Source organism: Nicotiana sylvestris, chromosome 12 (assembly GCF_000393655.2).
Source record: "Nicotiana sylvestris chromosome 12, ASM39365v2, whole genome shotgun sequence".
Classification (NCBI taxonomy): domain Eukaryota; kingdom Viridiplantae; phylum Streptophyta; class Magnoliopsida; order Solanales; family Solanaceae; genus Nicotiana; species Nicotiana sylvestris.
Genome location: NC_091068.1, coordinates 7,422,814 through 7,439,805, shown reverse-complemented (window position 1 = coordinate 7,439,805; position 16,992 = coordinate 7,422,814). Strand labels below are relative to the sequence as shown.

General features: G+C 38.3%; 1 protein-coding gene and 2 non-coding genes across 3 annotated transcripts; 1 reads left to right on the top strand and 2 right to left on the bottom strand.

Moving 5' to 3' along the window:
- Window positions 1-294: 294 nt before the first annotated feature.
- Window positions 295-6,374, bottom strand: LOC138882651 (uncharacterized). The gene is made up of 6 exons (XM_070163258.1): window positions 6,069-6,374; window positions 4,999-5,996; window positions 3,764-3,939; window positions 3,580-3,643; window positions 2,643-2,988; window positions 295-321 (listed from the first exon to the last, which is right to left on the bottom strand). The coding sequence occupies exons 1-6, from the start codon at window positions 6,372-6,374 to the stop codon at window positions 295-297; spliced, it is 1,917 nt and encodes a 638-aa protein (XP_070019359.1).
- A 655-nt stretch (window positions 6,375-7,029) lies between these two features.
- On the top strand, window positions 7,030-7,134 carry LOC138884461 (small nucleolar RNA R71). Its single transcript, XR_011404654.1, has one exon. It is a non-coding gene; the product is annotated as a small nucleolar RNA R71 (small nucleolar RNA).
- Window positions 7,135-14,074: 6,940 nt separating this feature from the next.
- On the bottom strand, window positions 14,075-16,540 carry LOC104246314 (uncharacterized). The gene is made up of 4 exons (XR_011404594.1): window positions 16,461-16,540; window positions 16,184-16,363; window positions 15,109-15,294; window positions 14,075-14,405 (listed from the first exon to the last, which is right to left on the bottom strand). It is a non-coding gene; the product is annotated as an uncharacterized protein (transcript).
- Between the last annotated feature and the right edge of the window lie 452 nt (window positions 16,541-16,992).

Here is a 16,992-nt window from a genome sequence, read left to right as displayed (position 1 = left end):
AGCACTTACTGGATAGAACACTTAAATTTAAAGTCCAAATTACCCCCTTGATGCCCTAAACTATTATCCTACATGAACCCCTTTCAATCTGTACCAAACCCTTCAGCTATAACCAATTCAAACTATCAAATTCCTAACTACTGACTCCTAACTCAACTGGAAAGATTACAAAACTTCAGATTTGAAAGACCAGTAGACCTCCTGATGACCAACTAGGCAGGTAATCGACAGTATGAATTGCAAACAAAAGGAATCACACACTATAGAACAAGTTTTAATTCACAACAGTTTTGACTAAACCCAACTACTCTCAACATGAGCCTGCAATTAGAGATGAGGCAAAACAAGTGTCATGAAAAGAAACCTGATTAATAGCACAAGTCTAGATTCAAACAATCATGAACCATTTCCTAAACATTAGGTCTATTGTACAGGCCAACATCCCTGATTAAGGAATCATAATGACAAAGTAATTGGTAGCCTGACCTTAAACCAAACTAACCGGACACAAATTAGACCAGTTCTTGACAAATTCAACTCGCAAACTGGCCTAAATTGGAACTTAGACTACTGACCATAATTCAAACGGGAAATTCATGCAAATTTATAGAAGAGGAAGGGACAGAGTAAACAAACGAAACTGCAAGAGTGAACAATCAAAACTGAACGTAAAAGACTTACCCGAATCACAACTCGATTAAAAACCTCGAGGATCTTCCCACTTTCAAGCCGAGATGGACTTTAACCATGTGTTTTCGAAGGAAAACAGCATGGCTAAATTCAGTCTCTGACTCAAAATTCATGGAACCTGGCCTGCCTAACTTCGATCTGGAATCCGAGCTGCCCCACGATGATTTAAAAAGAATTGATCAAGGATTCATGGTGAGGGGGTCCAGGAGATCACATGGAGTGAGTTTGGGGGCTATTGGGTAAGCTAGGGTTTTGCTCGAACCTTCGATTGAAGATTCAAAGAGTCTGGTACTGATTCGAAGAAAACTGATTCGGGATTTGGAAAGAGGATGTCATGGGGAGGCTGTGGTGTAATTTTGGGGTTAATCGAAGAAGGTGAGGTTTTTGGACGATCTTCGATTGAAGATTCGAGGAGTTATAGTATGATTCGAGGATAATGGAGTGTGGAATCGGAGAGGGGGGAGCAGGGTGGTTCAGGGGTGTATTTCTGGGATTGTTTGGCCACCGTCCGCCGCCGTGGGCGATTTTCGGCGTGCGGAAGGCGGTGGTGTGTGGTGATGTGTGTTTTGGTCTCTGAAGAGACGAGAGAGGGGTGGGGGCTCTAAGGGGGGTGGGGATGGTTTGGATCCCTTATATACATACGTGGGGATTGGATCCAAGCCGTTCGATCAAGTGAGATCAATGGCTTGGATCAATTCCCTTATAGGAAACGATGTAGTTTGGTTTCGTTGGGGGACTGGGTCGATCCGGGGACAAATGGGTCGGGTTGTGAGGATTGTGCTGAGGCGTTGGATCAAAACGATTCAACGGTTGGGATTTGTTGATCCTGAAACGCTGTCGTTTCGATTGAGCTGATGGCAGACTGGGTTAGGATGGGTATTGGGGTGTTTGAATTGGGGTGTTTGAATTGGGTTGTAAGGATTTGAGCCTTTGGAATTTAAATTAATTTGGGCCCAATTCTGATTTCTTTTTCTATTTTTTGTTCTTTTCTACTTATTTCCTTTTTAATTCCTAAATTACAACCAAAATCCTAAATTAAATCATAAAATCGACAATTAACTTAAAATATTAATTAACTTTTAATAATAATTATCACACGAAATTAAACACCAATAAAGATAAAATCACACAATTTGGACATTAAATGCTAAAAATGCAAAGTACATATTTTTGTGATTTTTCCATTTTGTAAAACAAACTTAATTGTTTAATTAATTCCTAAATTGTAAAATTAAATCCTAAATGCACATGCAATACATATTTTTGTATTTTTCTTAATTAAAGTAGAAATAAACATGCACAGACAAAATACAAATAAATCACAAACAACACAAAACCATTTTATTTTGAATTTTTGGGAGTAGTTCTCGTAGGGCAAAAATCACGTGCTCACACACGTCATGGCACGATGCATACAAGCGTATTTACGGCTCGCTCGACCTCTGAGGTTCCGTCAGGTGGATCTCTGACACTTCCTTTGGTTCTTTCATGCCTATGTATAGCTTCAACCTCTGCCCATTGACTCTAAACGTGTGAGAGTCTTTATCTGAGGCAATCTCTACAACCCCTGAAGGGAATACTTCAACCAATCGAAATAGACCAGGCCATCGTGACTTAAGCTTACCAGGGAACAGCCGTAATCTTGAGTTATAGAGCAATACCATGTCCCTGGGTTTGAAATCTCGCTCAACAATGTTCTGATCGTGAAACTACTTCATTCTTTCCTTGTACAACCTTGTGCTCTCAAGAGCAAGATGTCAGAACTCGTCAAGCTCATGTAATTCAGTGATTCTTGTTGTGCCCGCAGCCTCAGTGTCTAGGTTCAATTGTTTCAGTGCCCACCAAACCTTATGTTCAAGTTCCACCGGTAAGTGACAGGCCTTCCCAAACACCAACTTATATGGGAACATACCAATTGGTGTTTTAAAAGCAGTTCTATAAGCCCAGAGTACATCATCTAGCTTTTTTGCCCAATCAGTTCTTGTGGCGTTTACAGTTTTGGTCAATACACTCTTTATCTCTCTATTAGACATTTCCACCTGTCCACTGGTCTGTGGGTGATAAGGGGTAGCCACCTTGTGGCATATATCATACTTTGCTAGCAACTTCTCGAAGGCTCTATTACAGAAGTGGGTGCCTCTGTCATTGATAATCGCTCGCGGTGTCCCAACACGGGTGAATATGTTCTTCTTCAAAAACCCCACCACCACTCTTGCATCATTAGTAGGCAACACTGCAACTTCTATCCATTTGGACACGTAATCCACAACAACAAGTATGTACTTATTGCCAAAGGAGCTGACGAAGAGTCCCATAAAGTCAATCCCCCAGACATCGAACACTTCCACCTCTTGAATCGGGTTCATGGGCATCTCATGGCGATGAGAAATGTTCCCGGTTCGCTGACATTCATTGCAGCCCTTCACCCATTGGTACGCATCTTTAAACACTGTTGGCCAAAAGAATCCGGCCTCTAGCACTTTCGCAGCTGTCCTGACCCCTCCAAAATGTCCTCCATAAGCCGATGCGTGACAAGCCTGCAAAACAGAAAATTGTTCTATCTCGGGGACACATCTCTAGATCATATTGTCAACACATATTCTAAACAGATAAGGCTCATCCCAATAATACATGCGGCAATCACGATAAAACTTTTTCTTTTGTACAAATGAAAGGTCATGGGGAACTATACCACTAGCTAGGTAATTTGCATAGTGTGCATACCATGGCACTCCCTCGAGGCTAGTAGCAAGCAGCTGCTCATCTAGAAAGGTTTCCATAATATCTTCAACCTCAACTAAGTTTTCAGCTCCCTCAAGTCGTGATAGATGGTCAGCGACTTGGTTTTCTGTGCCCTTACGGTCAGGAATTTCGAGGTCGAATTCTTACAGTAGCAGTACCCAACGAATCAGGCGTGGCTTAGACTCCTTCTTCTTAATCAAGTACCTGAAAGCTGCATGATCAGTGTATACAATTACCTTAGAGCCAATCAGGTATGATCTGAACTTGTCGAAAGCAAACACCACAACCAACATCTCCTTCTCAGTCACCGTGTAGTTCAGCTAGGCTTTACTTAGCATTCTACTAGCATAGTAGAGTGGATGCATTAGCTTGTCTTTCCGTTGTCCCAGCACTGCCCCCACTGTGTAGTCACTGGCACCACACATGAGTTCGAATGGTTGCTCCCAGTCGGGGGCAACAATGATGGGTGTTGTGACTAGCCTCTTTTTCAGCTCCTCGAATGCTACCCTGCAATCATCAAAAAACAAGAAGGGGTGATCTTTTTCTAATAACTTACAGAGAGGATTGGAAATTTTTGAGAAGTCTCTTATGAATCTCCGGTAGAAACGGCATGCCCGGGGAAGCTCCTGATTGCCTTGACTGAAGTTGGAGTGGGGAGCTTTTCTATCACATCCACTTTAGCACAATCCACCTCAATTCCTTTGCTTGACACCCGGTACCCCAAGACTATGCCCTCTTGTACCATGAAATGGCACTTCTCCCAATTAAGAACCAGGTTAGTCTCGATACACCGTTTTAGCACACGAGTCAGATCCATAAGGCACTCATCAAATGAGTTCCCCACCACTGAGAAATCATCCATGAATACATCCATTATGTCCTCCACCATGTCAGTGAATATGGTCATCATGCATTTTTGGAATGTGGCGGGTGCATTGCATAAGCCAAAGGGCATCCTCCAAAAGGCATAAATGCCATACGGGCAAGTAAATGAGGTCTTTTCTATGTCCCCTGGTGCAATGGAGATCTGATTGTACCCTGAGTACCCATCCAAAAAATAGAAGTGTGACCTCCCTGCCAAACTGTCTAACATCTGATCAATGAAGGGAAGTGGGAAGTGGTCTTCCCAGTGGATAGATTTAACTTTCTATAATCCATGCAAATTCTCCGGCCCGTGACGATTCTCGTAGAGATAAGTTCATTATTATCAGTTTTTACTACCATCATGCCCCCTTCTTAGGCACACATTGAACCGGGCTAACCCAGCTGATGTCAGAGATTAGGAAAATAATTCCCGCATCTAGCCACTTTATCATTTATTTCTTCACCACTTCCTTCATATTGGTGTTAAGCCTTCTTTGGTGTTCCCTGGAAGGTTTGTACCCCTCTTTCAGCAGAATCTTATGCATACAGTAGGCGGGGCTGATCCCCTTTATGTCTGCCATGGTCCACCCAATGGCAGTCTTACACTCCTTGAGTACCTGCAAGAGTTGTTTTGCCTGCACATCTAACAAACTAGATGAGATAATAACAGGTAATGTGGATTCAGGTCCAAGGAACTCATACCTGAGATGGGCGGGCAGTGGCTTCAACTCCAGCTTTGGGGGTTCTTCGATGGATGGCTTGGCTGGAGGAGTTTCTCTATTTTCTAAGTGCAAAGGCTCAAATTCAAAAGTTTTATCCCAGAACCCTCTGCCTTCTAATGCCAACACCCATTCCGCCAGTTCTTCTCCATTTACCTCATCTACATTCATCAAACATGCAGCAAGAGGGTCCTCCATAGTCAGCATCTCATCATCAGTCTCTACGATTACATCCACGACATCAATAAGAGAGCAATTGGCAAATTCACTTGGTCGCCTAATAGATTTCTGCACATTGAATGTTATCTCTTCGTCGTTCAATCTCATTTTTAGCTCCCCAGTCTCACAATCTATGAGAGCTCTCCCAATGGCCAAGAACGACCTTCCCAAAATTATGGGAATCTCTTCATCCACTTTGCAGTCTAAGATCACAAAATCTGCAGGGATCACAAATTTTCCTACCTGGATCAACACATCATCCAGGATACCATAGGGTCTTTTTACAGTCCTGTCAGCCAGCTGCAATAACATAGAGGTGGGTCTAGCTCTTCCAATCCCCAGCCTCTTATAAAGCTTCAGGGGCATAAGATTAATGCTAGCCCCTAGATCACAAAGTGCCTTAGCAAAAGCAAAATTATCAATAGTACAGGGAATTGTAAAGCTCCCTAGGTCAGATAGCTTCTCCGCAATTGGTCTAGTCACCATTGCACTGCAGGTCTGAGTAAGAGTCACCATGGCCAAGTCTTGGAAATCGAATTTTCGGGACATTAAATCCTTCATCATTTTTGCATACCCAGGCATCTCTTTCAAAGCATATATCAAGGGAATATTTACCTGGATTTGTTTCAGCATCTCCAAGAACTTTTTATATTGCTCCTCTTTTTGGTACTTAGCCAGCCTCTGAGGTAATGGTGTAGGAGGTCTCTTCTTCCCAATGATTTGGGATTGCTCTTTATTATCTTCCACTTCAACTATTGGTTCCTAGGTTGTCTAAGTTTTTTTCTCAGTCTCAATCTGAATATTATTTTCTTCCTGGGTAGGCTGGACTATCACCTCTGTCAGTTTTGTTGACTCATCTAGCTCAATGGGCACTGGTATGAGTGTCTCAGCCTGTCTGATTTCTCGAGCTCTCTTTTGATCTACATCCAAATCTCTGCCATTACGTAGACTCACTACCATCAGCTGCTTCGAGCCTTGATCTTTTGGATTTATCTGGGTGTCTGCAGGTAATGTCCCATGAGGGCGATTGTTCAGAGACATCGAAATTTGGCCCATCTGCACTTCAATATTCTTGATAGCTGAATCATGTGCATCTACTCTCTCACTAATTTTTGCATTAGACCCAATAACCTGCTGCATCATTACCTCAAGTCTAGCAAACCCATCTTCCTGTCGTCCACTATTCTGCTACTGAGGAGGGTGATACCACTGCTGCTGATTCTGATTGTTATATCCCTGTGGCCTTGGGTAAGGTGCCATATTGTTAGGATGTCTCATACCTCCCATGTTCCCATTATTGAACTATGGCTGGATTGTCCTGTATGGCTGATTTTACTGGGCCCAATTCTGACCACCCTGTCGCTGACCTCCATAATTAGACACATAGTTCATATCTTCAGGGTAGTGATGATGATCATGTTCTGCATTCCAATGGTTACCAGTTGGCTGACTAATGCAAGATGTGCACAAGCCCCCATTTGTAGTATCTACGATTTGTACCTGCTGTTTTTGCCCTGACTCTTCCACCTTTTTAGTGAGTATACTCATCTGTGTCAATAAGGTGGCGATATTTTCAGCCATAGAGTTGGATGGATCTAAGGGCACTGAGTGAACCACTGGAGTGATAGGTGCATTCCTGGTTGTCCATCCCGAATTCTGCCCCATCTTATCAAGCAGACTTTGGCCTTCTCTCCATGTTTTGCTCAAAAATGCTCCACCAGCTGAAGCATCAACAATGTTCTTCACGCTATCTGACAATTCTATGTAAAACCGCTACCCCAACATCAGATCTGGAATACCTTGATGCAGACATATAACCAGCATCCCTTTGAAACGTTCCCATGTTTCATGCAGTGTCTCCATTGGTCTCTGTTTAAAACTTAAAATTTCATCAATTTGTTGAGCAGTCTTGTTGGGTGGGTGGAACTTGTTATGGAATTGCTTGACTAACTCTTCCCAAGTTGTTATGGAATTTATGGGGAGTGAGTTTGGCCAGGTTTGGGTAGCTCCTATCACTGAGAATAGAAACAATAACAACTTGATTGCTTCCGGAGTTACGTTGGGCTGCCTTTGGGTTTTGCAGATTGACAGAAAAAATTTTAAGTGCTGTTGAGAATCTTCGATTTATGACCCCGAAATAGTCCCTTGTTTTGCAACAAGTGCAGCATGTTATTCGTGATTTGAAACGATTCAGCCTGTATCTGCAGGACTATAATCGCTGTGGCCAGATTTTCAGTTGTGAGTTGTGCCCAGTCATAGAGAGCAGCCTCTGGCGCTATTGGTATAGCTAGGTCTACTTCGTGATCCCCCATGGCTGGTTCGAATTGTTCAGTTTTTTGTTTTTCCGGTTGGCCCGATTCAAGGCCTTGAAAACTCTCTCGGGATCTGATAATGCTTTAAATACTTCACCAGTTCTCGATGAGTTTCTAGGCATGCACCTGTACACCCAAGTCAACAAATATTAAAATTTCAATTTATAGATTGGGTGTAGAGAAAACTGACTACACTACAAAAATTTGTATTTCTTTCAATTGTAATTGATAACACTGTTAATTCCCCAGCAACAACGCCAAAATTTGATCACGCCCAACTATGCATTATAAAAAGGACACGCGGACGTTGCAAATATAATCTAAGTATTTAGCCCAGAGTCTAACCCACAAGGAATTAACCTATCAGTTACTTCTCGTTAGACTTACTAAATTCTACGAAATCAACTTCCCAAACGTTGTAAATAACAATTGAGGGTATTTCTACTAACTACAAATGAATGTAACTAAGCAACTGAAAACTAACTATGATTGAGTTGTAAACAATTAAGAGAAGGTTCTAAGATTATAATTTCCCCCTATTGATGGAATCCCTTCCGGTTATGCTTCACATAGAATCACCAAATCATCTCTATCAATCATGAGCACTCCTATTACCATAAATCTCTCCCGAGTAATCACGATAATTTACTAGATGCACTCTCCCGAGATACGCTAGCTGGCTTTGTTTATTACAGCTCACTTTAGATTGCACCTAAGGCTTTGTTATCCCTAATCCCGCCTTTAAACCCGCAGTTATTGATCCCTCATATACTTTGGGAGTGGTGTTGTTCAACAATTACCTAAATATGCACTCTCCCCCAAGTTATGCACACTAAATAGGCATAGCTAATTGAGGATCCTGTCAATTAACTACAACAAACACATAGTTGAACAAATAGAGATTAAATTAGGCAAACTATATTAACACAACAAGAAGTTCATCCTTCAATAGGTTCCATTAAAACCTTAGACTAAATATTTAGCTACACATACTATGGTTCATCATAACAATATTCAAATTCATCACAAATCATAAAAACAAAAGGAGGAAAGGAAGAAGTCGATGTTGAATTATCCTCCTTGCCTCTTGCCTTTCCTTTTCTTGATCTAAGCTATGAAAACCTTTATAATGATCTTTTGGGCGAGCTAGACCTTCTATAGGTTAAGTGGATTTGCCCCGGAATGAACAATTTTACCCTTGAAATTTACTTTTCCGAAACTGGTCTAGCGCGGTCGCGCTAGTGACCGCGGATATGCCATATCATTCTACCTCGACCATCTGGGCTAGCGCGGTCGCGCTAGTGGACGCGCTAGTCCAGGTCTTCATTTCATCACTTCTTTCTCTCGTCTTCCCACGTACTCAGCTCCAAGGGGCTTTTCTTGCTTCAATTTAGCTCCAATCATAGTTTTAAGTCCTCATACATGCTACGCACTCCTGCAACGTGTGAAATTCACAGTTAGATCCAATTTAACATCATTTAACTATATTATAGCAGTGAAACATAATCAAGTTGGGGCATAAATAATCGTCAAATTACATAAATCTAGCATATTATCATCTTCCATGTGAGAATGACTCTATTTGGTACGTGAGTTGTCAGTATGATTATGTGGTGTGATGAGGGCAAATGATGCCAAGTGTTAGGGTTCAGGTATTGAGACCCGCATTGTATGACTATGAGATGAGGTGTCACAAGGTGACTTATATTCGAAGGTTATTTATTTGAGAAGATCATGCTCGAAAAGTATTTATTTTGAAAGAACTATTATTTTTGAAAAGAACATTTATTTGAACGAAGTATATTTCGAAATATTTTTATCACTTGAAGGATGTGTCACTACCCGGGTTTCCCACCCTCGGGAGTCGTGATGGAGCCTACTAGTGAAAGTTAGGCAAGCCAACTGTTTGAACAATTTACTTTTTTCCCATTTTTAATCCTTTAACAATTATGAACCAACAGTTTATAAACAACAGAATTTAAACAAGCGGAAGAAACAAATAAAATCGTATAAATATTTCTAATACAATTTCTTAAGCAAAGACTACCCAGAACTGGTATCACAACTTCACAGACGGTCTAGGAATACTACAAATAAGATCCAAAAAATAAATACTACACTGTTTCTGAAATACATAAATGAAACATGATGAAAGGATAGAGGGAGACGTCAGGGCCTGCGGACGCCTGCATGACTACCTTGGATCTCTGAATGGACTGAAGGCAGCAACCCAAAGCTACGGTCTATATGCTCCAGTACCGAGATCTACACACAGTGTAGAGTGTAGTATCAACACAACCGACCCCATGTGCTGGTAAATGCCTAGTCTAACCTCGGCGAAGTAGTGACGAGGCTAGGACCAAACTACTAAATAACCTGTGCAGTTAAATCATATACAGCGGAAAATAAAAGCATGAATGTATAGTTAAGAATGGGAGGGGGAAACATGCTGCGGGGAAACATCAAATGTTAACAGAAGGATAACAGGTAAATATAAGGAACACCATAGCTCAACTATCAACAAGAATCAGAAATCAAACAAGTGCACGGTATCACCCTTCGTGCTTTTACTCTCGTCCTCACCATATGAATCAATATAATCTGCATGGCATCACCCTTCGTGCTTTTACTCTCGTCCTCACCATAAAAATCAATATAATCGGCACAGAATTGTACATCATGCGGCACGACATCACCCTTCATGCTTTACACTCTTCCTCACAAAATCATACACGGCATCACCCTTCGTTCTTTAACATTCTCTCACTAAAACAATACACGGCATCACCCTTCGTGCTTTAACGCTCTTCCTTACCCAAACAACAATCACAAACAATAAGGGTAAGGAAGTAAATAAAGTCATAATAAAATCCCAGCAATGGAAAAATAGTTCAACAATCAAATCCCGGCAAGGGAAAAATATCAAAAACATCAACATCCCAGAAAGGGAGATAGCATTAAAAGCAACAACACCCCGGCAAGGGAGACAATATAATAATCCTCTTCTCTTTTTCACATTTACTTCACAACTCATTTCACAACTTGAGCCAATGCTCTATAAGGTTCAATTGCCAATTATACTTCCACAATTCATTATACAACTTGAGCCAACGCTCTTCAACATTCAAATACCACTATTACTTCCACAAGCTTTACTCAACAATAGAAATTATCACATAAGGCATGAACAATACAAACGAAGACACATTAATCATGGTATAAGACTCACAGGAATCCTTGACACCAACGTATAGATACTCGTTACCATGCCTATACGTCGTACTCAACAACTAACACATAGCAAATAGGACACAACTCCTAATCCCTCAAGCTAATGTTAGACCAAACACTTACCTCGATGCCACTAACGCAATTCAAGTCTCAACTATCACTTTACCTCTTGATTCCACCACCAATTCGCTCGTATCTAGCCACAAGTTACTTAACTATATCAATAAATGCTAAATGAATCAATTCCAATGTATGAAAATAGGTTTTCTAAAGTTTTTTCCCCAAAAAGTCAAAAATCGCCCCCGGTCCCACATGGTCAAAACCTGAGGTTCGAATCAAAACTCAATTACCCATTCCACCACAAACCCAAATATATAATTTGTTTTGAAATCGGACCTCAAATCGAGGTCCAAATCCTCAAGATTTGAAAAACTTAAGTTCTACCCAAAACACCCAATTTCCTCTATGAAAACCTTTGATTTTAAGTTGAATCACGAGAAAAGATGTTAAAGATTAATAAAAACGAGTTAGAAACGACTTACAATTGATTTGAAAGAGTACTTGTCCTTGAAAAATTGCCCAAGAGTGTTTAGATTTTGAAAGCGTTTGAAAAATGGTTGAAATGCGTCTAAGTTATGATTTTGCAGGTTGCAGATGTCGCAATTGCGACCAGGGTTCACAATTGAGAACCCCTCAGACTGCTAACTTCGCAAATGCGAAGCTTTTGTCGCATTTGTGACCCAGCTTATTTCTGGTCACCTTCGCATTTGCGAGGGAGCATTCGCAAATGTAATGTCGCGTTTGCGATAAAGAAGTCGCATTTGCGACCAAGGCAGCCCAGGTCAGATATCTCATTTGCTAGCTCGCATTCAGTCTTCGAAACCTGCAACATACCAGCTAAAAACCTGCAACTTCCTAAGTTCAATTCCACTCCGTGGCCTATCCAAAACTCACTCGAGCCCTCGGGGCTCCAAACCAAACATGTACACCAACCTAAAAATATCATACGGACTTGCTCGTGCAATCAAATTACCAAAATAACATCAATAACTATGAATTGAAACCAACCTAAAAATATCATACGGACTTGCTCGTGCAATAAAATTACCAAAATAATATCAATAACTATGAATTGAACCCCAAACTCATGAAATCATCCAAGAACACCCAAAAATCCAATTTCTTAACTTTAAGTCCGTTTTATACCAAACCAATCCCGATCTTTACCAAATTTTACATATTCAACCAAATTATTATTTCAAACTTGTACCGGACTCCGGAACTAAAATACGGGCCCGATGCTATCAAATTCAAACATATTTCATTTTCAAAAACTCATATATATTCCAGAAAATAATTTTCTTTAAAAATTTATTTTTCGGGCTTGGGACCTCGGAATTCGATTCCGGGCATACGCCCAAATCCTATATTTTCATACGGACCCCCCGGGATCGTCAAATCATGGGTCCGGGTCCGTTTACCCAAAATATTGACCGAAGTCAACTTAAAATTCATTTTAAAGGCAAAATTTATCATTTTCATAGATTTTCACATAATGGCTTTCCGGCTTTGCGCCCGGACTACGCATGCAAATCGAGGTGAGGCAGAAAGAGGTTTTTAAGGCCTCAGAACACATAATTTATTTCTAAAATAAGTGATGACGATTTGACTAATCGATTGAAGTTTGCTAGCTAAAACCAAATGTGAAAAATTGTCGTAATTGCTGAGTTATGACTTGTTTTTGCTGTACTTGTGATTTCGGATTTGGGTTGTATTTTCGTTAACGTTTCTGTGTTCTTATCATAGTGTTTCACTGTTACTTGTTGTTTTTCCTTCCTTATTGCAATTATTGTGTTGTTAGCTATATCGAGTTGTCTTTATATAGATAATATGTTCTGTTGTTTCTATACTTATATTTGTTCTGCTTATTAGATCAGTAGGTGTCTTGACTGTTCCTCGTCAGTACTCCACCGAGGTTAGTCTTGATACTCACTGGGCATCGATGTGATGTGCTCATACTACACTTATGCATATTTTTGTATGCAGATCCAGGTATTGATCGTTAGTAGCTGAGTGGATTCTTGCCGAGGAGACTCAAGGTAAACATGTTGTTGCATTCGCAGGTTTCGGAGTCACCTTCCTATTTTTATATTCACATTATTGTACTTATTTCCATACGGTTGTGTTTAGAAGTTGTAGCGAAACTTTGTAGAGCTTATGACTTGTACTACCAGGTTTTGGGAATTATAAATTTTGTAGAAATTTCTGCTTCAAAATTGTTAAATTTCATTTATTATTGTGGTATTTCAGTGTGAGTTAGGCTTACCTAGTCCCTAAGACTAGGTGTCATCACGATACTCAAACAGAGGAAAAGTTGGGTCGTGACATTAGCCTTAAGTTGAAGATGGGTACTATTATTTCTCTCCTTTGTCAATTAATATTTGTTGCATTAATTTGTGGATCGCGATCTCACACTAATCCTTACATGTTCCCGTAGTAGGCCGGCCAGCGGCCCTACCTAAACCAATTATTAAATATCGGTACCTAGGCCCCATTACAAGAAAGGTTCGACTTCCAAGCCGTACATGGAGCTTCTGCCTCATACAACTCCTCTAGGGACAGAGATAAGTTCAGTCCAGACTTGTGCAGTTAATTTATTTTTTATTTTTCTCCTCTCTAGCCATACTTTTTAGTACGCATTTGGACATATATTGGTAAATGTTTGGAAAAAAATATAATATTTAAATTGAAAATGAAAATAAGTATTTAAAAGTTGTAGTTGTGTTTGAACACAAAAATATAACTGAGTTTTGTGAGTGAAAACTTAAAAAGGTACAAGTTTGATATATGCAAATGTCTACAATGCATGATATACTTCCATTATCTAGTAGCATGTCATGTGTGTACGTTAGGAGCGAAGCTTTGCAACTCTCACTATCAATTGACCGATTTACCAGCTTAATATTATTATTAATTATTATTATTATTATTACTATCTATTTTTTTGAAAATCTATATATATTGTATATAACAACAATAATTCAGTAAAATTTCATAAGTGGGGTTTGGGGAATATAGTATGTACGCAAATTTTACCCCTACTCTAGGGGATAGAGACATTGTTTCCGAAAGACCCTCGGTTCAAAATGACGAAAAGAAACATTATATATATTGTCTCTTATATATACTTGAAAAAGAATAACTAAAATGAAGCCAAATAAAAAATGCAGTAAAATCTTTGAAAACGATTAAAAGTTATAGTAAAAAAGATAAGAGAAATAAAAGGAGCAATTAGAAAAACACTAGGTGATTTCCATCTGTCCAAATCTTAACGAGTAGAAATACCTAATATTTATGCTAGTGGAACATAGTAAGTATCTGATGGAATTTAAGATACGCACAAACTAATCCAAACAACACCGTTTTAAAGAAAAAAAAACAAAGAGCAGCTAGCAATATATAAGTATTAGCAACCTAAGATCCTCAAATGTGGCCAACTTGCTTTTAAGTTTTTCTTCCCATTTTTACTTGTTTTTCCATCCTTAGTACTTTTGCTTCTCTCAAAATGCAACTCCTTCTTCATGTTAGATGATTGCTCCAAATCTTGTGCCACCTTATGAGATTTGTTCTGCAAAAAAAAAAAAAAAAAAAAAAAAAATTAAAAAAAACAAAATTAAAATGAAAGGAAATAAAATAGTTCTTATTTTTTTAAAGCATATATTTATGGGTTAGATTTCTATACTGGCAGTGCAAATTTTTTTATCATATAACCGAAAAGATTCCTATAGGTAATCGTCCATTAAAAAAATGAGATTAATAACATATACAGGTACACATATACAACAAGTTAAAATAATGATAGCGTAGATTAATTAAAGGACGGATTATATTTTACAAGTGGATTTTAGATTATCATATTAAGTTGATCTATCATAGTCAATAAAATTATATAATAATTAGTTAAATTGCATTGGTAATATAAAAGTTTGTTTATAAGCTACAAACTTTATCGCCAATTTGTCGGTAAATCGCTCGTAGCTAATAGAATTTCTTGATAATTTTTTACTATTCTGAGCTAAATAGGATTAGCGACGAATTTTTCTATTTAGCTATAACATTTGCATCGCTATAAATTAGGGTTAATAGTTACAAGTTTGATAAAACCCAATAGCTTTAGCTAAAACTTTATATTTATGTTAAAAATTCATTTAAATATATAAATAATCTATCCAAAATCTAGTAAGTGAAAATAATTGTGATCCAAAACGCATAAACTAAAAATCCCGACTGCGCCTCTGAACTAAATTAAAATGAATTTGACAAAACATTACCTGTGAGGATTCACACTCGTTGAGGGAGAGTTGAGATTGTGATTTGCAGGGAGGTTTTGGTTAATCAAAAGTTGGATAAGAATTCCAATCTGTTTGTTTCTTGGTATCATTTCTGGAGCTTTCTGTAAATGGAGTCGGTATATTGGAAGAGCATGATGTTTTTGCAGCTTCAATTTCCAGGCATAGCTGCATTAATAAATGAATAATTAATTTAAATAGTTGTTTATTCAATTATTCAAATTAAAAATGGTTAGTGGATATGTAATATACGTATAATCAGTGTTGAATATGTATATAATCATTTATAATTTTGTTTGTAATCTGTGTATACCGGATACAACAACAACAATAATAACAAAAACAATATATTCCCACAAATAGGGAACACATCAAATCGTGAATCAGGCCGACAATTTGTTTAAAGATCCCTTAATAAATAGTCATCACATGAACATTTAAATTATATATACACTGTAAAAGATTTTTACATTATCGTTATATTTAACCTGTCGTAACATGTTACTTACCTTGTATTTTAGGTTACTAATACTACTAATTACCATAAATGGTAATTAACCTATAATTATCTCGAAGTGATTTTGAAGTCTAATTCTTTTAAACCGTCATTACATAGGCGCACCTATGTTATAGAATGAGAGGTTACCGGCACCCGTAAAGTTCGCAAAAATTAAATTTCATGTATATATGTATATGTTTCTAAAAAATAGTGATATATTAATAGTGACACCATATATACAGAGCGAATTTTGGTTGAATGCAAATGTGCACCCGCTACTTCTAAATTCTAGGTCCGCCTCTGAATTCGTCAATATATCCATATACAATCTATATGAGTTTTCCCGGAAACAGCCTCTTTACCCTTTCGGGATAGGGGTAAGGTCTGCGTACATTTCACCCTTCCCAGATCCCACTAGTGGAATTTTACTGAGTATGTTGTTGTTGTTGTTGTTGTTGTTGTACAATCTATATGAGTTTTACGTTCTATGCATTGACAGAGAAAGAAAAATATTGCATAATTGTTACTCCTTAAAATAATTTGGAGAAACAATTTAACCTGAAATAGCCGAGTCTCGAGAGAAGTTAGACGATCCAAGAGTGAATTTTTGGATGAAGTTTCTTGAATTTCCACTTTCATTGGCACAAATTGCCCCTTTCCTTTACAGCATATTGATACTGTTTTTTGTCTAATTATATTCTTCTTTTTCACCTTCTCTTTTTCTTCAATACGTTTCACCTTTTAATAACCAAAAATAAAAAAAAACATTAGAATGGAAAAAATGGAACATAAATATATAACAAAATATCAGTTTCAAGAAATTAAATGAACTTACAACAATAGAATCTAAGGGATTCATTCTTTAGACAAGCTGAAAGCCTAGTGTGATGAAATGGTTTTTCTTACTTATGTTTATTAATTGGTTGTGAACTGATTTATTGGGATATTAGTTAAGATCTAAAAATAAATCTAAATTATTGGTAGACTATTTCCAAAACTGTTAAGATCTAATTCCCATAAATCTCTCCTCTTTCTTGACCATGTTGAGCCTTAGATGGCCAATATGTGGAGGAGCACTTTATGGTAAATATTTACATCCAGTGTAAATATCGAGTGCGGGTAAATTTTTACCAGCTTAATTATACGTTATCTAGTAAGTAATATTTATATGCAGTGTAAACACAAAGTGCGAGTTAGTTTTTACCAGCATAATTATATCTTATCCAATAATATTTGCATGCAATGTAATTACTGAGTACGAGTAAGTTTTTACCAGTATAATTATATGTTATCTAGTAATATTTACATGCAGTGTAAATATCGAGTGCGAGTAAATTTTTACCAGCATGATTATACGTTATCTAGTC

Coding starts and splice junctions, on each gene's coding strand:
- LOC138882651 (XM_070163258.1), bottom strand. CDS start 6,374: ATGCAGCAGGTTATTGGGTCTAATGCAAAAATTAGTGAGAGAGTAGAT. Junction 3,644..3,763: donor CTATGCTAGTAGAATGCTAA/GTAAAGCCTAGC, acceptor CTGATCATGCAG/CTTTCAGGTACTTGATTAAG. Junction 2,989..3,579: donor ATTCGTTGGGTACTGCTACT/GTAAGAATTCGA, acceptor ACTCTTCGTCAG/CTCCTTTGGCAATAAGTACA.